Source organism: Heptranchias perlo, chromosome 8 (genome assembly GCF_035084215.1).
Source record: "Heptranchias perlo isolate sHepPer1 chromosome 8, sHepPer1.hap1, whole genome shotgun sequence".
In the NCBI taxonomy this organism is placed as follows: domain Eukaryota; kingdom Metazoa; phylum Chordata; class Chondrichthyes; order Hexanchiformes; family Hexanchidae; genus Heptranchias; species Heptranchias perlo.
The window spans coordinates 46,934,719-46,958,190 of NC_090332.1; the positions used below are offsets into that span (position 1 = coordinate 46,934,719).

Consider the following 23,472-nt stretch of genomic DNA (forward strand, 5'->3'; position numbering starts at 1 on the left):
CCCGGGAAACCCCTGCCGGAGACGTTAAATTCGATTTTGTCAAACTCAATTTAAAAAAACCTACCTCAACTCTCGCAATGATGTTAATTGCCTTGCTAACGACCCGCCCGCTGGCACTTTTTGGGGACGTGACTGTCAGGATTCGGTTCCGCGCGCACATCCAAACGTGCCCACATTGGAGCCAGGTTGCGGTCGTGATCACAAAACCTACTATTTTCACCTCCAACCCACCCGTTCTTGGGGGTTAAAACTCCCCCCCTGCTCTCAGGCTATCTACCTGGCGTATGGAGTAAATCAAGAGAAAGGAGAGAAAAATAACGATTGGAAAGAAAACAGAGCTGTGCATTTATATAGGGCACTACCTCCCAAATAGATGGACACATTTATTAATGCACAACTGACTGATGCAAGCTATCAAATTTAGCCAATCTGCTTTAAAGTTTATGACACGCTTCATGTGTGCTACTCTAAATTCATCACCTTAAATTGCCAGTACCAGCAATAATGCACCTAATCACCGGTACTTCACTCTAGTGGTTATATAGCTCAAAATGCCCTCTCCAAACAAACTCGCAACTTTGGAAGGGAAGTAGCCTATAATCTAACTGTAATGCCATTTTTCACAGTTCAAGTGGACGCGATACAAAATTTTCATCCATGCACCATTACTTTTTACTGAAATTCTACTGACAACATTGGGGCTGTTGAACACACAACTACACATTCTCTCCCTTATTTTTGGAGTATAATTAACTTCTTACAAAATATATTTTAATCCTCATGTAAGATGATGGCACATTGTGAAAACGTGCCATGTCATAACTTACAGAAGAACTAGTAGCAGGAGTAGCCATGCAGCCCCTTGAGCTTGCTCCACCATTCAATAAAATCAGGGCTGATCTTTGACCTCAACTCCACTTTCCCACCCAATCCCCATGTCCCTTGATTCCATTAATGTCCAAAATTCTATCAATCTCAGTCTTGAATATACTCAACGCAGAGCATCCACAGCCCTTTGGGGGAGAGAATTCCAAAGATTCACAACCACGAGTGAAGAAATTCCTCTTCATCTCAGTCTTAAATGGCCAATCTCTTATCCTGAGACTATGCCCCTAGTTCTAGACACTCCAGCCAGGGGAAACAACCCCTCAGAATCTTGTATGCTTTAATGAGGTCACCTCTCATTCTTCTAAACTCCAGAGAGTATATGCCCAGTCTACTCAACCTCTCCTCATTAGGACAACCCTCTCATCCCAAGAATCAATCTAGTGAACTTTCGTTGCACCAGCTCCAAGGCAAGTATATCCTTCCTTAGATAAGGAGACCAAAACTAGACACAGTACTCCAGGTGTGGTCTCACCAGAGCCCTTTATAATTGCAGCCAGACCTCCTTATTCTGATACTCCAACCTCCTTGCAATAAAGGCTAACATACCATTTGCCTTCCTAATTGCTTGCTGTACCTGCACGTTAATTTTGTGATTTGTGTGCAAGGACACCAAGGGCTCAATTTTAGCACCCGCGATCAGGTGCGTTCCTGGCGGGGGGGGGGCTATGAAAATCGGGGACTCCCGGGGCGGGGCGGGAGCCCGGCTCCAACCCGCCCACTTACGGGTTCCCCACTGACGCGCTGACATGCGGCGCAGCCCCCGCATGTGGGACTCCCGCCGGCAATTAAAGCCAGCGGGGTGTCACTTAAGGTATTTATTTTGGTACTTCAGGTCGTTTACAGACCTGATTAACGTGATATTGTAGGAGGATTGGGATTTTACAAACAACCGGGACTGTTTCCTGTACTGGGGGAAATACTCCCAGTTCAAATGGACGTATTGCAGCCACCAGCCTGTGGCAGCTGCAAAGGTCCATTTGACAGATTGGGTGGGGGGTGGGGGGAAGAGACCCTCACTCATTGCAGGAGGCCACTCTGTCACTTTGGACAAAGTTTGGCCTCCACCACCCTCCTCCTAACAACAAAATTCACCAACTTGTACACTTACCCCAGTGTCCAGACACATGTACCTACCTTGTGGACCCCTCAGATGTACATCTTCCGCATGGGGGCCGCCGTAGCTGCAGTCATGACCTCCTCGGAGGCCGAACAGCATCACCAGCCTCGCTGGCCACGCCGTCCACCTCTGACACGTGGAGCTCCACAACACAGTGCGGTGACACATCCACCTGCACAGCAGGAGGGAGGGCAACCGCAGAGAGAGATGCGTCGCAGAGGGCACTACCCTTGCCACAGGGTCCACAGACCGAGGCTCAGCTTCCTGGACCTCTCTGAGCAGCAGTGCACACGGAGGCTCAGAGTCACTCGACATGTAGTCGTGGACATCTGCAGCCTCCGTCATGCCGAGCTGCTCCCGGCTGGCCCGAGCACCATCTTCTTACTTGTCGCTGTCAAAGTCACCACAGCCCTCAACAACTTCTCCTCCGCAAACTTCCAGGGTGCCACCGGGGACATCGCCGACGTCTCTCAGTCGTCTGCACAAAAGAGCCCTGCAAATACACCTACACCCACTCTGCAGTGACACAATGGGTGGCATCAGTTGTGGGTCTTCATAGTGATCCTCAGGAAAGGGCATTATTGCACAAACCAGACAAGATTCGCAAAGACGTGGCAGTAGTGGTGCCAATATATGTAATGTGAGTTGCTCAGAAATTAAATATAAGTAAACACCATGACAAACCCTCAAACGCCCTTGTGCATCCCCTTCATGCTCACGACACGTTTGCCTTACGCTTCCTACTGCACAAATGTGATGCATGCCCTGTGGCTGCAGCACAGGTAGTGGCAGGTTGAGTGAGGCTGACTGTGAAAGAGATGCATGAGAGGGTGAGTATGAGATAGAGCCACGAGATTGTATGAGGATTGGGTTGAGTGGTAGTGGCGGGATGAGTACTGGCAAGGTGAGTAAGTGCAGGTAAGATGAGGATGAGGTTTGAGTGGGTGTGAGGGGTGATGTGACAGAGTAATGTTGGCAGTGCAGAAGGAGATGGTGATGCAGACGGAGTGTAAGGGAATGAGTAAGTGTACTCACTTTGGCTGACCTACTTAGGTCATTGGAGCGCTTCCTGCACTGTATGCAGGTGGGCGATATGTTGGTGGTGCAGGTGACCTCCTCTGCCACCTTGAGCCAGGCCTTCTTGGTGGCAGAGGCAGGCCGCTTCCTCCCGCCCGCCGGGGGGGGAAGATCTCTGTCCTCCCCCTCACCCCATCCAATGATACCTGGAGTGAGGCATCATTAAACCTGGGAGCAGCCTTCCCCCTGGGCTGCTCCATGCTGTAATTTTTCCTATTTCTTGCAGCATCAGTCAGTGGAGGACTGCCCCTTTAAATAGAGCTCCTCCAGCTGACAGACCTTACTGCGCATGCGCAGTCCGCCCGCCGCGCAGCTCAGCAGCGGGGAACCCGGAACAAGAGGTAAGTGGATCCAATCAGCCTGCAATTGCGCGCGGGGCAGACTGATTTCACCGGGCGCGTTACTCATGCGCCCAATCGTCCCCTCCCCCCCAGTAATATCAGGCCCCAAATCTCTCTGAATACCAACCTTGCTTCGTCTCTCACCTTTTAAAAAAAAATTCCGCTTTTCTATTCTTCCTACCAAAGTGGATAATTTCACATTATAATCCATCTGCTTGCTCACTTAACCGTCTATATCCCTTTGTAGGCTCTCTGCGTCCTCCTCGCAGCTTACTTTCCCACCTTGCTTGTATTGTTGGCAAACTTGGATACACTGCACTCGGCCCCACCATCATCTTACTGAACTATACCGGATCAGGAAGCTTCGAAGTTAGATCCCTGGCCTGTGCTGAGTTAGCTGGTCTCAGCCAATGAAATAGTGGGTGCATGACAGTTGGCCTAACTTTTTGTTTTTTCTCCGCTTCCTTGAGATAAGGACAGAGAGAAACAAAATCAACCAGGAATCCTGCTCCTGATCATCATCTTGCGACTTGGTGGAAAGTGTGCTTGTGTGCATGCTGGGTGACGACAGGATCAGATGCGATGTCCTCCTCCCAATGAATAGCCTGTCAGCACTCACTTTCCAGGCTCACTTGGATGACAGCTGCTGGGGCATGGAACTATATCCCAGCAAGAATCAGCATCTTAACCAAGGACACAACTTGAGGGAATTTTTTTATTTTTAAAAATAATTTTCAAAACTGGGGAAACTCTGATTTAAAAGATAAATTGGATACATATGATGCAGTGTGCAGATGAAGGCTCTGCAGCCATGAGAGCAATTCTTGTTGCAAATCTGTTCCATTGTACAGCTCTTTGGAAGCAGGAAGAGCAAGGTAGCTCCACTGGGAGTAGAAATTACTTGGTTGAAGAGAGATGTCATCTCAGGAGCAGGCTGAAACAGCAGCAGTACCAGGGTTATGACACCAGCAGTATGAGAGTTAAGGTTGGCTGCCTGGGAGAGAAGTGACTGGTCATGGAATGGTGGAGACAATCCTGAATATCAACGTCATGATAACTGTGATAGAGTCTTGGTGAAGAAAGCAACAGTGCACTGAATGAAGCCATAGCCCCAGGGATTGCAAGTGAAAAGAGAATCCCCACTGTGATTGAGGTAAATAGCACCCTGCTGCTTTGAGAGTCTAAGCCAAAGCACAGCTGGTAACAGTGGTAGTCTGGAGGTTAGAACAGTGCACCAGGGGAAAGAAATGGAGACCCCTGGATTCCACCAACAGCTTCGCAGAGTAAATAACGATGCCAGGAGAAAACAGGATAGCAGCCAGATATGATTCTAGGGATTTAAGAGTTACCAAATAACGTTATTTATAAATATTTAAAGGAAGGTTGCTAATTTAGAAAAACATTGGTTTTAAAACTAAATTGGGTCTACAGTGTACAATCAGGGAAATTATTTTTAAAAAGCTTATAAGCAGAATCTTCTCATCTTTTTACCTGACAGAATGCATGAGTTAGGTTGTCACAGAACGATAAGTCAATTTACTGATTGAGTTTGATCATTAAGTGCAGAAGTAATCTGGGTTGTTACGCTCTCAAGTTTGGATAAATATATCAAATGCACATTTTATAATAAAATGTTAACTTTAATTTGTAGTGCAGCAATTACCAGGGGACAAAAAGCCTAAAACGCAAAACTTTAGTTATGTCCCTTTCCAGCAGCATCAGTTGATAGATTCAAAGCGCTTAATTTTAATCTCGATTGCTGACATTCACTGTTCAGTAACCAGCGAAATTAGTAAAAAGGAATAATTTAAAAATATTACCAAACTTAACAAACACTTAATTTAAATATGATTATCAACATATAGAATCATAGAAATTTAAGGCCCATCGTGTCTGTGCCAGCTGAAAAAGAGCTATCCAGCCTAATCCCACTTTCCAGCTCTCGGTCCGTAGCCTCGTAGGTTATGGCACCTCAAATGCACATCCAAGTACCCTTTAAATGCGTTGAGGGTTTCTGCCTCTACCACCCTTTCAGGCAGTGAGTTCCAGACCTCCACCACCCTCTCAACTCCTCTCTTATCCTTCTACCAAACACTTTAAATCTATGCCCCTTGGTTATTGACCCTTCTGCTAAGGGAAATAGGTCCTTCCTATCCACTCTATCTAATTTTATACACTTCAATTAAATCTCCCCTCAGCCTTCTCTGTTCCAAAGAAAACAAGCCCAGCCTATCTAATCTTTCCCCATAGCTAAAATTCTCCAGCCCTGGCAGCATCCTCGTAAATCTCCTCTGTACCCTCTCTAGTGCAATCACATCTTTCCTGTAACATGGTGACCAGAACTGTACACAGCACTCTAGCTGTAGCCTAACTAGTACTTTACACAGTTCTAGCATATCCTCCCTGCTGTTATATTCTATGCCTCAGCTAATAAAGGAAAGTATCCCGTATGTCTTCTTAACCACCTTATCTACCTGTCCTGCTACCTTCAGGGATCTGTGGACATGCACTCCAAGGTCCCTCACTTCCTCTACACCTCTCAGTATCCTCCCCATTTATTGTGTATTTCCTGGTCTTGTTTGCCCTCCCCAAATGTATTACCTCACATTTCTCCGGATTGAATTCCGTTTGTCACATTTCTGCTTACATAGAAACATAGAAAATAGAAACGGGAGTAGGTCATTCGGCCCTTCGAGCCTGCTCAGTCATTCAATATGATCATGGCTGATCCCCTACCTCAATACCATATTCCCACTCTCTCCCCATACCCCTTGATGCCTTCCGTGTCTAGAAATCTATTTCCTTCTTAAATATATTCAGTGACTTGGCCTCCACAGTCTTCTGTGGTAGAGAATTCCACAGGTTCACAACCCTCCGAGTGAACAAATTTCTCCTCATCTCAGTCCTAAACGTCCTACCCCGTATCCTGAGATTGTGACCCCTCGTTCTGGACCCCCCAGCCAGGGGAAACATCCTCCTGCATCCAGTCTGTCTAGCCCTGTCAGGATTTTATACGTTTCAATGAGATCGCCTCATTCTTCTAAACTCTAGTGAATACAGGCCTAGTCGACCCAATCTCTCCTCATGCAACAGTCCTGCCATCCCAGGAATCAGTTTGGTGAACCTTCGCTGCACTCCCTCTATGGCAAGTATATACTTTCTTCGGCAAGGAGGCCAAAACTGCACACAATACTCCAGGTGTGGTTTCACCAAGGCCCTGTATAACTGCAGTAAAGACATCCTTGCTCCTGTACTCAGTGTCCAGTCCATTGATATCTTCCTGCAGACTACAGCTTCCTTCCTCATTATCAACCACACCGACAACTTTTGTATCATTTGCAAACTTCTTAATCATGCCCCCTACTTTTAAGTCTAAATCATTGTTATATACCACAAAAAGCAAGGGACCTAGTACTGAGCCGTGCGGGACCCCACTGGAAACAGCCTTCCAGTCACACAAACACCCGTCAACCATGACCTTTTGCTTCCTGCCACTGAGCCAATTTTGGATCCAACTTGCCACTTTCCCTTAGATCCCATAGGCTTCTACTTTTCTGACCAGTCTGCCAGGTGGGACCTTATCAAAAGCCTTGCTAAAATTCACGTAGACTGCATCAAATGCGCTATCCTCAATGACCCTCCTTGTTACCTCCTCAAAAAATTCAATCAAGTTAGTCAGACATGACCTTCCCTTAACAAATATATGTAAATTTCTGTATTTTTTGACCATTTTTCAAGAAAGGAGCTCATGGACTCCTTTGTCGCTAAGATTGAGACCGTCCGTTCAGCTGCCTCTGCCGCTTCCTTCCCCTCCCCAAGCCCACCAATCCAAACTTCCCCTAAGGTTCCCCCCACCCTAGCCCTGAACTCGCATCTTTCTCTAGTTTCTCTCCTATCGCCCCCTCATGCCTTCTCCAAGCTCATCTTCTCCATGAAACCCACATCCTGCTCCCTCGACCTTATTCCCACCAAACTGCTGAGCACCTTCCCTTCCTGGCCCCCATGTTAGCTGATATTGTTAACGGTTCCCTCTCCTCAGGTACTATTCCCCTTCCCCTTTAAATCTGCCGTCATTACCTCACCGTGACAAAAAACCCAATCTTGACCCTTCAGTCCTTGCAAACTACCGCCTCATCTCCAACCACCTTTTCATCTCCAAAGTCCTTGAACGTGATGTCGCCTCCCAAATCCATGCCCATCTTTCCTGCAACTCCATGTTTGAACCCATCCAATCAGGTTTCCGCTGTTGCCACAGCACTGAAACGGCCCCAATCAAAGTCACAAATGACATCCTATGTGACTGTGACAGAGGTAAACTATCCCTCCTCATCCTTCTCGACATGTATGCAGCCTTTGACATGGTTGACCAAACCATCCTCCTCCAATGCCTCTCCTCCATCGTCCAACTGGGTGGGACTGCACTCGCCTGGTTCCATTCCTACCTATCCAGTCATAGTCAGAGAATCACGTGCAATGGCTTCTCTTCCCGCTCTGTTACCTCTGGAGTCCCCCCCCCCCACACCCCCCATGGATCTATCCTTGGCTCCCTCCTACCTCCTATTTCTTATCTGCATACTGCCCCCCGGCGACATCATCTGAATACACATCACATTCCACACGTACGCTGATGACACCCAGCTCTATCTCACCTCCACCTCTCTGGACGTCTCCATAGCCTCTGATTTGTCATGCTGCTTGCCAACATCCAGTATTGGATGAGCAGAAATTTCCTCCAATTAAATATTGGGAAGACCAAAGCCATTGTCTTCGGTCCCCGCCACAAACTCCGTTCCCTAGCCAATGACTCCATCCCTCTCCCTGGCCACTGTCTGAACCAGACTGTTCACAACTTTGGCTCCTATTTGACCCTGAGCTGAGCGTCCGACCCCATAACCTCTCCAACACCGAGACCACCTACTTCCACCTCCGTAACACTGCCCATCTCTGCCCCGCCTCAGCTCAACGGGTGCTGAAACCCTCAACCATATCTTTGTTACCTCTAGACTCAACTATACCAATGTTCTCCTGGCCGAACTCCTACTTTATAACCTCTGTAAACTTGAGCTCATCCAAAACTCTGCTGCCCGAATCCTAACTCGCACCAAGTCCCATTCACCCATCACCCTTGTGCTCGCTGACCTACATTGGCTCCCAGTCTGGCAATGCCTTGATTTTAACATTCTCATCCTTGTTTTCAAATCCCTCCATGGCCTTGTCCCTCCCTATCTCTAACTTCCTTCAGCTCTATAACCCTCCGAGATCTCTGCATTCCTCCAATTCTGGCCTCTTGATTTTCTTCGCTCCATCATTGGCAGTCGTGCCTTCTACTGCCTAGGCCCTAAGCTCTGGAATTCTCTCCCTAAACCTCTCTGCCTCTCTCTCCTCCTTTAAGATGCTCCTTAAAACCTACCTCTTTGACCAAAGTTTTGGTTACCTGACCTAATATCTCCTAATGTGGCTCAGTGTCAAATTTTGTTTGGTAACCATTCCTGTGAAGCGCCTTGGGATCACATTAAAGGCGCTATATAAATGCAAGTTGTTTTACATAAAAGCACATTTTAAAATAACTTATAAGATAAAGCTTGCTTTAATGGGACTAAATTCACAGGACATCAGATCCACTAGATTAATTCCTGGGATGAGAGGGTTGTTCTATGAGGAGTGATTGAGTAGAATGGGCCTACACTCTCTGGAGTTTGGAAGAATGAGAAGTGATCCCACTGAAGCATACAAATTCTGAGGGGGCTTGACAGGGTAGATGCTAAGAGGTTGTTTCCCATGGCTAGAGAGTCTAGAACTAGGGGGCATAGTCTCGGGATAAGGGGGCGACCATTTAAGACTGAGATGAGGAGGAATTTCTTCACACAGAGGTTTGTGAATCTTTGGAATTCTCTACCCCAGAGATGCTGAGTCGTTGAATATGATAGATAGATTTTTGGACACTAGGGGAATCAAGCGATATGGGGATCGGGCAGGAAAGTGAAGTTGAGATCAAAGATCAGCCAGGATCTTATTGAATTGCGGAGCAGGCTCGAGGGGCCATATGGCCTACTCCTGCTTCTATTTCTTATGTTCTTATGACAGCAGGGCTAGGTTTTAGATGGAGTGTCTGTTCCCAACATCCTGGAGGCAATGAAAGATATTTGACATTCCAGCAACCAATCATTGCTGCTAGAATGAAGCTATTGCCTTGAACTTAGCAGGGGCTATTGCCCAGTTAGGCTGTTCTCCACTCCTGGCCAGAGCAGGTAGTCAGTTTGAAGCAGACAGTGGAGTCTGGCTTTTGGAAACAGGACTGCATAGGCAGCAAAGTGCTGTGATAAGATTGAAAAGATAGGAGACTGCAGAGAGAGATGGCTGTGCTCTGTGCTGTAGGCCAGAATGCAGTGGGATTATTCTGTTTAGAAGTAAAATGACCCACTGGAGTTGGTATCATTTTGTTTTCTTTATTTTGTATCAATATGAATATAAGTTGAATTTTTAAAAATCTGATCTATCTTTGCTCTGTATGTTTCACCTTACTATGGAATAAAGCAGCTTATGATTTGAACCAAACTTTGCCTCATCTAGTATTAACTCAGCCTGTCTTTGGAGAGATTGAAGAAATACATATGCAAATGATACGGATGTCCAGTTCAGGTCACCAGGGGGTACTATTATTACTCCCCTGGATTATGCTACTGTAGAAGTAGATTTAGGACAGTAGAAGTCAATGCCCAAAAAAGTGAGTGTGTTTACATTAAGACCGTCACCACTGAAGTTTCTAAGAAGGACCCAAATTTGTAACAACAAATTACTACTAACTACAATTACTACTAGTAATTACTACTACTAACATACAACTAACACGCAGCAAAGATGGTGTTTATCCTAGTCGAGGAGTGATTAATTTGAATCTGTATATCCCTTATATCTGAACAGTATGTGAATGAATGTCACCAGCACCCAATGTGTAACAACTGTCATTTTCAGTTTCAGACAATCAGAAACTTAAAATATTTTGTGATAATACAGAATCAGAATCAATACAGGTGGTTTCTGTTCATAATTCACCTGAACAAAAATAACCAGTGCGAAGTGTACAATATGAACATTTTCTGTAAACCAAATATTATAACCTGTATGGCTGTGATGTTTCAACATACAAGGTGGTTTTGTTTCAATAAATTTTCAACACAGTAGCAGTAAACATGTATTGTTCAAGCTCTGTGACATTAAATGCTCCGAGTCGAGAAGATTGAGGGGTGATTTGATCGAGGTGTTTGAAGTGTTAAAAGGATTCGATACGGTAGATACAGAGTAACTATTTCCTCTGATGGGAGAAATCAAGAATGAGGGAACATAATCTTAAAATTAGAGCTAGGCCATTTAGGAGGGAAATCAGGAAACACTTTTTCACACAAAGGGTTGTAGAAATCTGGAATTCTCTCCCCCCAAAAGGTTGTGGATACTGGGACAACTGGAGCTTTCAAGACTGAGATCAATAGAATTTTGTTAGGTAAAGGTGCTAAGGCGGGTAAATGGAGTTAAGGTACAGATCAGTCATAATCTAATTGAATGGCATGATGTGGAGATGCCGGTGATGGACTGGGGTGGACAAATGTAAGGAATCTTACAACACCAGGTTATAGTCCAACAGTTTTATTTGAAAATCACAAGCTTTCGGAGATTATCTCCTTCGTTAGGTGAGTGAAAGGTTCTCAAATCGCATATCTTATATTAGGCTGGGACACGATCACACCAATCAAAGGCGTCGTTGGTGTTCAGACAGGTTAGCCACGGATAACAGTACATCCCAGTATACTGAATACACAAGGGTCAGATTACAAAGCCAGAGAGAGAAAGAGACCCAAAAAGCAGAGAGAGAGAGAGAGAGAGAATGTCCAGTTGTATTAAAAAGATAACTTTTTTTTCCTGGTTGAGGCCGTCCTCATGGGTGCGGGACGGCCTCAACCGGGATCTTGGGTTCACATCACGCTACACGTAACCCCACCAGCAGGAAAAAAAGTTATCTGTTTTTAATACAACTGGACATTCTCTCTCTTGAATTCCTTATTGGATTTATTAGTGACTATCTTATATTTATGGCCCCTAGTTTAGGGCTCCCCCACAAGTGGAAACACCTTCTCTATGTCTACCCTATCAAACCCCTTCATAATTTTAAAGACCTCTATCTGGTCACCTCTCAATCTTCTCTTTTCTAGAGAAAAGAGCCCCAGCCTGATGGTTATAACCTCTCAGTTCTGGTATCATCCTTGTAAATTGTAATGGGAGAATAAGGGACCAGAATTGAAATATTTTGTTTATTTTAAGTAAAAACATCTTAAGAATTTATTTCAGTAGTACTACATTGTTGACATCTGAGTAGCTTTATTATCACACTTTCAATATATTTAACCCATATACTGCTAACACTTCCTCTCTTGTCTGGGCAATTTCACAAGCTTCATTACTCCCTTTCTTGCATTACCGTGCATGAAAAGGAAACCTGTGAAACTGTCCAGACAGAGAGGAAGTGCTAGCAGTATAAGGGTTAAATACATTGAAAGTGAAGCATTCCTTTTGATGAAATGCAGTTTCAGAGTTAACTGGAGCTTCATTTCCTAAATACCATGTCTGGTTGTGGTTATATCAGAGCCCCTATGGTACTGCATTATGGTGATATTAAAGCAGAGTTGTGACTCCAAGGTAGCACTACACCACAGACAAATGTAATGTGGGTAGCATGACCAAGTTTCCAGCCATGCTATTTATTGGACAGAGGCACCAAGTGGAGGCCAGGCGGCTATGTCCGATTGCTTTGGTTCAACTCTTAGTGACTGGTTTTGGAATAACATTAGTGAAAATCTGGGCACAAATTGCCCAACTGTCCTTTTGGCTAATGGGATCATGAAAAGCTAAAGGGGAGAAGAATTAACCAACAAAAAAGACATTTTCAATTTCTAATTTTGTTGCAACAGAATCTTATTTGTCAGGTAGGAAAATACTTCAAGTTTAGAGGAAAATAATTCTAAACTATTCTTGTAAACCTATTGGAGCTTTGTCAAAATATAATTGCAGCACCTTCCCTTTGTACTACCATAACAATTTCTTCTTAATAGTATTTTACTGGTTTATTTGAAAAACAAACATCCACAAGAAGGATAGATAAGCAGAATACTGAAAAACCTAGATGAGGAATTATAAGGAAATTTGCATTTCAAAGTCTGCAGATACAAGCATCATATTGTGAAGTCACATACATCATAAAAGTGCAATGTATATATTATACAGTTCAATACATACACCCATAATGAAAATGCACATATCTTCTTTGAAGGGCCACATATTCCATTTGCTCAAGATCTATGATCATTACGGACAAACAATCAGAAAATCCTTCTTACAAACTATAAAGATCAGTTCTCTTGCATTTTGCACAGTTTGTTGTAATTCGATCCATAATTAGTGCATGACAGAAACCACGTCTACTACACTAGAGGACTATGTTGCTTATGTTCATTTTTTCCTCTGTGACTTGGGAGTTTTTTCTATGTTAAAGGTGCTATACAAATTCAAGTTGTTGTTGTTATTGTGATGTTTGAAGATGGATGCTGCAAACACAGGTTCTGATCTTCAGCCCACATTACTTTGAGGGGTTACTATTAAAGTATGGGCCCAGCTATGTTTTGATTTGTTTAGTGAATATAATACAACAGCGTTGTTTCCATATAAAATATAATTAGATATAAGTAAGTCAGAATTAAAAGAAAAAAAGTAATCATATAGGAAAATTTAACATATCAATACTTCTTATACTGCCTTTAGAAGTATCAAGAAAAGTAGGTATGATTCAAGGCAACCAATTATGAAACAAAGGAAATTACTAAGATAAAATGGGTAATAATAATCACCCGTTCTGATGAAAGGTCATCGACCTGAAACATTAACTCTGTTGCTCTCTCCATAGATGCTGCCCGACCTTCTGAGTGTTTCCGGCAATTTCTGTTTTTATTTCAGATTTTCCAGCAACTGCAGGTTTTTGCTTTTGTTATAACATCATCAGTTTTCGGGCATGAAATCAATGTTGCCGGGCATGCACCGAGTTAATTAATTTGAAATGCACACTTGTCTATTTGATTTGCATGTAACAGTAATTTAATGAGTTAAATCATCAGATATTTTATTTTGCTGTGAAATTGTGTCCATTCTTAAACCATCCCCTAATTCTAGACTTTTATGAAATCCAGTGTAGATTGATGTCAAATCAGCAAAATCACTTCTTAAAGTGGTTCTGGAATATAACAGGACCTGGTAAGGTAAGGTACAGGTAAGCTAATCACTTCCACTTGTGGAGACGGGTTAATATTAAAACAGTTCACTAATGATTAGTATCTGAAGACATTTAAGGCTGGATTTACTTCCACTATCTTACTCCAATTTGGGCGAGATACCAGCAGAAAAGGTTAGAAAATTGAGTGGCAAGCCCTACTGCCATACTCCCGTCTCAATACTGCCAATCGGAAGAGAACGTAGCCCTTGGTTTCTAAAATATTACAATATCATGGTCACCTGTTGTGTTAAATTGTACTCACATCGTTGCAATCTCCCAGAAAATATAGCGCAAATCCGTCAGCTCTGGTAGCTGTGAAAATAGTAACAAAAAGAGCCACTGTTATTGCAGTACAGAAAGGTGTAAATAATTAGGATAGACAGTTACAACACTGCATTTACAATGCTTTACAGATAAAAGATTGAATAATGCATACTGAGTTTCTACTCAGGTGAGCAATTTCTAAAAGGAAAAACAGAAAGACAGACAAATAAAATTAAAAATTGCTACCAATGCGGCTTTGTTTATTTTCATATTGTTTATTCAAAAAATGACAGATGTGCGGCACAAAATTGCTATAGATTATTCAGTGTTAAAACAAATTTCAACCAAATATCAACAGTGTAAATAACTGCAAAAAGACACACCACAATAGGTCTTGAGGTATAAGCTCAATGGGCCAAGTGACTTTTCACTGAGTTTTCTTCAATTCTTGCATATATGTCCCTAAATAAAGCGACAGCAAGATTGCAAATAACAGGATTTGTCACATCCCCATTATAGTCCGAGAATGTTACAAATCCTTTCCAACCTTACATTTCTCAGCTAAAGGCTCACCGGATTGAGTGGCCCTTCAATTTTCCATTTCTCCTGTGGGAAAGTGCCTGGATTCTCCATGGTGCCTCCCCATGAAACCAGGGAAGAAGTCTGCAGCTCATTGCACAGAACTGGCACAGACTAAATTGTGTGAGGGGCTGGGAGAAAAAGGTTGTTAAAGTCAGAAATCAGAATCTTGATAGAAATACCCATTTTCTGGTTCCATAACATTGCATTCTATTTCAGTAGCAACACCAGCATGAAATTTTTACTTAATATGATGATGTTACATAGTATTTATATTTCTAATATTCTTTTTGATGGAATGATACCTTCTGTTTTCTCCTAGCCCCTCACCCAATTTAGTCTGTGCCAGCAGTGTTTTGTGCAGTGAGCTGCAGACTTATTTCCTGGTATCGTGGGGAGGCACCATGGAGAATCCAGGCACTTTCCCACAGGGGAAATGGAAAATTGAAGGGCCACTCAATCCAGTGAGCCTTTAGCTGAGATATGTAAGGTTGGAAAGAATTTGTAACATTCTAGGACTATAATGGGGGTGTGACGAATCCTGTTATTTTCAATCTTGCTGTGACTTTATTTAGGGACATATATGCACGAATTGAAGAAAACTCAGTGATAAGTCGTCGTCACTTGGCCCATTGACCTCATACCTCAAGTACATTAATTTTGCCATCATATCATTTCAGTGTATTTTGAATAACCCCAATCTTTTTACTTCTATTACCTTATTGGTAAATTATTTCAAATATTTATTACTCTTCGACTAAATAAGTTTTCCTGATACACATTCTAAATTTACTTCATCGCTAATTTCTATTTCTGCCCTCTGGTCCTACTTCGTTGCTGTACTTTGAAGTAATAATCTGGGTTTACTTTATACCATTTTACATTCTTCAATGAGGTCCCCCTTTGAGGTAGCTTCAACCTGATGTAAGGAACACTAGATGTAAATGCATCTGCTTGTGGGCAAATTGCTTAGTTGATGACCAGGATTTGCTTGTGGTGTTTCTGGGGAATTGCAAGTTAGTTGGTGGTCTCAACTTGCCATGGTGTTCTCAAAGCTTGCTGCATCTGATGTTAATGATGCAGTTTACATGTCATTTCCATTTTAATTACTCACAGAGATTGGACTACCTGAAAGTTTTGCTGGTCTACTATTTTGTAAATAGTCTCACCTTTATTCCTTTACAGCAGGGACTGCACCACAGTTAGGACTCCTGAATCTCTTTGAAAATTGGGTGTTTAGTTCTGTGGCCATCAAAAATGTCTGAATTTTGTTAATCACTGAAGGATCAAAATTGCTGTCTTTGCTAATTTAGAGAGGTAAACACGAGCAAAAATTATGCTTCACACACTTTTTAAACTAATATCTACTTTTTACTAGCTAGTGAAGACAGTAATTTCAGTCCCCAAGTGAATAAAAAAAATCTATTGCGTCATTTTAAAATGAAGAACAGTTATCTACTATGCAACTTATTCTTCATTGTTTTAAAGTAAAATACAGCTGGAGTTCTCACATCCCTCTACCAACGCTATTAAAACAGTTTAAATGAGATAAATGACCAGCTGAATCATTTTAGCGTTGACAGAGGGATAAATGTTGGGCAGAACACCAGGAGGATAGATGAGGCCTCGGTTTAACCTTCAGTCCAAAAGATGGCTCCTCTGACAGTGCAGCACTCCCTCAGTACTGCACTGGAGTGTCAGCCAAGATTTTGTCCTCAAGTATCTGGAGTGCAGCTTGAACCCATGACTTTCTGATTGAGATTGCTACCGCTGAGCCAAGGCTCACACCTAATTAGACACGGACAGAGCTAAGTGTAAGACTGGTAGGGAATTAGACAGGGTCAACTGAACGCTGAAAAATGACTTATATCAACTAAATCCTATTTTTCACTACCCTTTAATTACCGAAGCATCAAAGTGACTTGGAGAAGTGAACTTTGGCTTGTTTGGCTACTTAGTAAAGAAAAGAAAACACATAGCGGTTGAGGTACCAGTATGTCTAGTTTTGGCTTGTGATATTTACTCTTCTGTGATTTAGTAAGTATTTACTAGTCCTCTGAAGTTTTGTATACCCAAAGATACTTGAGTTCAATTAGTTTGAAGTGATCACAAAAACTAAAATACTAATATTTATTGGTCAGTAGCAAATAGATGGATTGAAGAACTTCAAGCATGTAATTAGCTAGTACTGAATTCTCAATACTTGTCTGTTCTTGGATCAGCATCCGGGGCAGCAAGGATGCTCATCCATATCACAACAAAATAGCAACTTGCTGACCTTATGTCTCCATATTACCCTTATGTCAGTTGTAAGACCAGATATGATGGATCTCAAGCAGATTGCTGTCAAGGAGAAAAAACTGGGATTTCTTCAAACAGATAAGAAAAACCTTTTATAATTTTGTACCCCTGAAAAATCAATATGGGAGGAATGAGAACATTTCACACAAAGTACTGGTAGGGGAAAATTTCATTTCGTATTCCATAGTATTTACGGCACAGAAACAGGCTATTTGGTCCAACAGGTCTATGCCGGTATTTATACTCTACACAAGCCCCCTCCCACCTTGCTTCATCTCACCCTAGCAGTATATATCCTTCTATTCCTTTCTCCCTCATGTAATTAAGGGGAAGCTAGGTAAGTACATCTATGCTATTCGCCTCAACAAACTCCATGTGGTAGCAGGTTCCACATTCTCACCACTCTCTATGTAAAGAAGTTTCTCCTGAATTCCTTATTGGATTTATTAGTGACTATCTTATATTATGGCCCCTAGTTTTGGACTCCCCCACAGGTGGAAACATCTTCTCTACTTCTGCCCTATCAAACCCCTTCATAATTTTATAGACCTCTATCAGGCCACCTCTCAGTCACCTCTTTTCTTCAGAAAATAGACCAAGCCTTTCAGCCTTTCCTGATAGTTATAACCTCAGTTCTGGTATCATCCTTGTAAATCTATTTTGCGTTTTACTACTGCATCTCTGTCCTTTTTGTAATTTGGAGACCAGAACGTGTTAGTCTCCCTGGTAAATACTGAAGCAAAATAATTATTCAGTATTTCTGCAATTTCACTGTCATTACCTGTGAGTTTATCTTGTGCATCCCTCAGTGGCCCTATCCTTATCTTAATTTTCCTTTTGTTATTTATATGTCTGTAGAATACTTTACTATTTCTTTTTATATTCTTTGATAATTTAATTTTGTAGTTCCTCACTGCCTTCCCAATTTTTTTTGACTTATTTCCTAACCTCTATGTATTCTCTTTTGTCATCCTCTCCTTTCTTGTCTATGTACTTAGTGCATTTTTTTTCCTTTAGTTTCAATTTGGTCCCTATCTTTTTATTCATCCATGGTGTTTCATTACTAGCTAGTTTGTTCCTGTTTTTTACTCGAGTATATTTCATCTGAACTCTACTGATCAATTTTAAAAATAATTCCCACTGCTGTTCTATCTCTTCGTTTGTCAATATTTTTTTCCAGTTTACCTTCCCTAGTTCCATTCTCATTCCCTCAAAATTAGCTTTTTTTCAATCTATTATTTTGGTCTTTGTCTTACTCAATCATTGTCTTAAACCTTATTATGTTGTGATCACTATTGCCTAGATGTTCCCCTATGCTTACTTCACTTATCTGCTCTGGTTCATTTCCCATTACTAGATCGAGCAGTGATTCCTCTCCTGTGGGGCTTCTTGCCTACTGGATATGAAAGGAGTCCTGTACACACTGTAAAATTCCATTCCCTTTTCCCCTTTCACTACCTCCTCGTGCCAGTTTATTTGGGGGTAATTAAAATCTCCCATGATTATTATTCTATGTCTTTTACTCATTTCATAGATTTGCCTACATATTTCTTCCTCCACTTCCTTTCCACTATTAAGTGGTCTATTGTATACCCCTATTAGCGTGAGTGATTCCTTCTTTTCCTTTATTTCAATCCATATGGATTTTGTTTCTATCTTAATGTTAGTTATGTTCCTTTTTTCTACTGATATTATGTTATCTCTGTAAGTAGATATGTAAGTAGTTCTAAGTACAGCATTGTTTAGTTTTATCATTTGAAATCCAATAAATATTTTGTTGTTGGTCAACAAGACTAAATTTTACCTCTACTAAAATATACGGTGTTATACTATGTAAATCTGGTTGAGTGAAATTACATTATTACAGTTTATACAATGCTGGTGTTGTGCCACAGAATCAGCAGGATGTGGGGTTCATAACCTTAATTTCCCAATTGGGAATTGGAAGGAAAATTGAAGGGCTAATCAAACTGGGATGCCTTTGGGCACCCTGTAATGGCAATTGCAGAAGAGCATTGATGGAGGCTTAGACATAGACCTCTAATACATCATCTTGGCTGGTGAAGATGCGTGACAAGTAGTCCACGGGAAGGAAGGGGGAAAATAAAAACAAAATCCCAGACTTTAATTTCAAAAAAGGATTAATTGAGCAATTGAATAATCCCTATATGCAGGATTTCACAAATATAATGCCCTACCTGTTTTTATGATGCTACACAATTCATACAAGAGTAGTTTGTTGTCGCCACCAGCGTCCAGCCGCTGTTCTATGTAGGAGTTTAATTCATAGACCACTGCTTGCATGTTACAGTCCTGGTACTAAGTAAATTGGAGGAATTATGCATTATCTTTGAAAATGAATAACTTTTCAGCATTTGTAACCATCAAAAGTAACTAAACCAATGCTAAGTAAACAATCTTTTAATTGATAATCAAATTGCATTGAAACTTGTACAAACAATCAGTCCTGCAGAGTAGCAATTATTTTTACGGCCAAAAAAACCCACAATTATGTATATTATTCAGTCCTCACGTGTAATTGGTTTAGTTGTGGATTGGGCTTCCATTGGACTAAACCATTTGTAGTCATTTCATGGAAAAAGTTTAACTTAAAAAAAAAATCCACAGAGGATTTAAGTAACGTGCTGCACAAAAACTGCCAAAAAGTCAAGCAATTTTCAGTACTTATACATATTCTAAAGACCAGAATAAAAGTAATATATTCAGACAAATATAGTTTCTGGCAGAAGTCATTTTTAAAACAGTTTTAATTAAATTACTGTGGAATGCTGATGGGCATCAGATATAGGATAGATATTAATTATTCTGCATTCCTACACTTCATGAGTGCTAAAATTGGTAAATAGTGTGCCTCAAATTAAAGGATTGATATCTGCTGGATTGCCAATTGCATTAACACTAAAGAATACAGCATCCTTGAATTATAAACAACAGAAAATCATCTTGAAATTTAGGTTTGCTTAGAAAATGCCTTTCATAATCCTTTGCTTTTAAATTCAATTCTCTTTTATAAAATTCAGCTGTGTGTAGCTAATAAGAAATGGCTATGAGTGCACTAGCATATCTGATGCTGGTCAATAACTCAATTGAGCAATTTTTTTAAAAAAGCAGTATAGACTGCAAGTACAAAGTTTGACCAGTTTTTGTTAGCAGAATCCTCAGATTTAATTACTACCTTAAACTCATTGACATATCTGTGATCCCTCAATTTCTTTTGAAAAATAATTTTGCAGGGGACTTGCTGAATAGGGTAGGGGCACCATGATTTAGGCAACTGGTGAAGTGAGGTGAGCTTGAAAGTATAAGGCATCATTTGAAATCATAGATCACAGCAATTGAAAATAACAAACATATTAAGGGGCTATGCTGTGTTGTATTTTCCCTTACCAAGACCTAGGTGAAGGGCTAAGCCCACAGTGCAGGATAGGTTGAAAAGACTAGGAGGGAAGAGATGATATATCAACAAGTCGTGATGTCAAGTTTGGATTTTAAAAGCCGACAGTTTTCAGCCATACGCCACTTGTTTTTGAAAACACCTGAAGCCCTCAATGTTGCAGCCTTTTAACACCCCCCACACTGTGCATTATCTGATATGGGATGCATTATAGACTGTTTTATATATTACATATAGAATGTATTTTTTTTTACAGGCAGAGTCCATTGTTATTGAATTCATTTTGCTTTTTTAAAGCACTGTTATAAAGGTCATCAGTCATGTGATTTTTTTAACCCCCCCCCCCCAATTGATTTAAGTTATCCCCCAAATAAAAAGTATAACAAGGATATTTCAGAGAATTTAATTGTGGAGTGAAATCTACTTACGTACTCACCCAGACTTTCTCGGTAAAATTATCAACAGAAGGAATTTCATCCCAGGTCTAATCTGTAATATAGACACCCTAATTTTTAGGATGCCTTATGGGGAACATGCTGATATTTGTTCTTTAGAATATTTCAGTACTTAAAATATGTTTTGATGCTTTTGGGCCAACACCTGGGAGGTGATGGATCATGCAGTTTTACAGTAACATTGAATAAGAACTTGTCATACATTTCTAAACAATTTTTAAAGTTGGAGTAAGGGAAAAATGCACAGCAACTTTGAAAAGCAATGTTCCAACCAGTGGATCCCTATTAGCTAACATTATGCAGGAATAGAAACTCCCCATGTGCCTTGCAGTCACTTTGGCTAATTAGGGATTTCATTAGGTTGCCACCTGGGGTTGATGAATTATTTAAACATGTTACTTCTGTTCTTTTAAAATATATTTCCATTACATCAAGGCTGTACACTTGACATAGAATGTCCTCAACGTTCTACTCAGATAGCCTGTGTTGTGTCTACCCAGATCTCCCCAATGCAGAGGTTTACAGCACTCCCAGGTGTGGTAATTGCAAAACCTCACTAAATGTTCCACCTGTGGCATTGCTGTTTTAATTTGCTCAGGTACACTGAGATCATGTCATGCAGTCAAGCAATTACAAGTCATCCCAGTGGTAAAGCGGTGGAACATCATTACTGCTGTACTTACCCTATTAATATCCTTATGAATTGGTTCATCTGTGAGAAAACAAAACAAATAATTAGGCATCAAAGGAAATTTGAGTTTAAAAAAAAGTAGGAATAAAAATGTTAGTAGCCGTTTCCAAGGGAATTTGCCACCACCTCCTGACAACTTTTTCAATATCAGCTTTCTCGCAAATCTCAGGTAGGTAGTTTGCACCAGACCAAAGTCATACATTTTCTGCCAATTTAAAAAAAAGGAAACGTGGTTCTGGGTGCATTAACAGAGGGGCACAATACATATCAAAGGGAGGATATTGTCACTGTATAAGGCACTGGTTAGATCCCATCCAGAGCTATGCGTGCAGCACTGGTCACTAAGTAACAGGAACATTATCGTTCTTGAGGATGCAAAGTTGGGCAACCACAACAGCATCCGGTCTCTAAATTATGAGTAAAAAAAATTAAAGAAATTGGGCTTATTCTTGTTGGAAAAGGGGAGACTTTGGGGTGACCTATTAGAAGCTTTGAAAGTTATGAAGGGGATTAACAAAAAAAAAACATCATCCCGATAAAGGTTTCAAGGTTTCGATAATATCACTTAAAAATTAGGAGAACATAGGGATTTCAGACCACCATTTCACAAAGAATAACATATAAGTTAATTTACCAGAGGTAAGCCATTGAAGCAAATTGTATAAATGGGTTCAAGAGACTACTTAGGTTTCCGTAGAGAAAGAGAATAGAGGGTATGGCCTGAAGGGAAATGGTAAGGGTTGAGATCAATGAAAAAGGGATAAGCTTGTTGGGTCTTTTCATAGAATGATACAGCACAGGAGCCATTCAGCCCATCATGTCTGTGCCGGCTCTTTGAAAGAGCTATCCAATTAAACCTACTCCCCTACTCTTTCCTTGTAGACCTGCAACTTTTTCCCTTTCAACTATTTATCCAGTTTCCTTTTGAAAGTTATTATTGAATCTGTTTCCACCACCCTTTCAGGCAGTGCATTCCAGATCATAACTCACTGTACTCTGCAGTACTCCTTATTATCCCATAGCGCTCCAGATTGATTTTGGATTACAATGATAACTGATGCTTAAAATTTCTATCTTTCTACTTTTTGCCAATTGTTAAAGCTCATTGGTTTGTAAATTGTTTAATTTGTAATTTTCCTCCAAAAATGTCCAATGTTCCTATGGAACGAGGGAAGAGTGAGTGAAGTGTTGATGAAAAATTATCACTCTCCACAATGATGTGGTGGTGCTATCCTCCAGTGATGACATGAAACACAAGGTGGCAGTACAAATGTTTTTATAGTATCTTAGAGGATGCATGAGGAGAATTACTACCGTACTGTTAAATAAACCAGTGTGTTATATACAGGATGCACCCTGAAAATGAATGAGTTATGTAGGTCTAACTTGCGGACAATTTATTTTTTTAGTATTCCACCAAATCCGAGATTTTATCTGGTTTGCAGCAGAAATCATGTATTATTGAGGTACATTTGAAAAGTTTAAGGGAAGTAATTTAACTTTTTACGACAGCACATTATTTGTGAGGAAGTGACGCAAGTGCACATGAGCATGTGCAGGCAAGCATAAAAAGCATCTGTTCGTAATCAATGCATAGTTATAGAAAGTCAATGACGAAGATCAAGGAGGAAGGCAGGTTATCCACTAGAGCATCTTATATAAAATTTACAGAAAAAAAGTGGGCAGGGCAGAAAGGGACAAAAAAATGGAGAAGATGAACAAAGAAGTTTGGGGAAGAGATTGAAAAAAAGAGATTGTGAGAAAGCACAATGTGAATTTACAGGAAATAATCTCGAGAACTGATGTCATTTTTAAAAAATGCAATTTTATTGTGGTGTAAGAAATGATGAGGTGTGAATTGGGTTTCATCCTGTTTCTTCCCCATTAGAACATTTCAACAATTAGAAACCAAATCAGGAATATGCCAAAGAAAATTAATGATAGTGCTGATCATTTAAAAAAATTATATATTAAAGTCTTGCATATAGTTCACACTTCCTATAACAGGGGACTGGGAGAGATATAAAGAACA

At 41.0% G+C, this 23,472-nt stretch overlaps 1 protein-coding gene across 1 annotated transcript in view; it reads right to left on the reverse strand.

Moving 5' to 3' along the window:
• Nucleotides 1-23,472, reverse strand: part of pde10a (phosphodiesterase 10A) — a 368,098-nt gene that overhangs the window by 111,867 nt on the left and 232,759 nt on the right. Inside the window, exons 3-5 of the mRNA XM_067989084.1 lie at nt 21,433-21,461; nt 19,078-19,198; nt 13,998-14,047 (exon numbers count right to left, since the gene is read on the reverse strand). Of these exons, the coding sequence (XP_067845185.1) occupies nt 13,998-14,047; nt 19,078-19,198; nt 21,433-21,461 (200 nt within the window). The remainder of the gene's footprint in view (nt 1-13,997; nt 14,048-19,077; nt 19,199-21,432; nt 21,462-23,472) is intronic.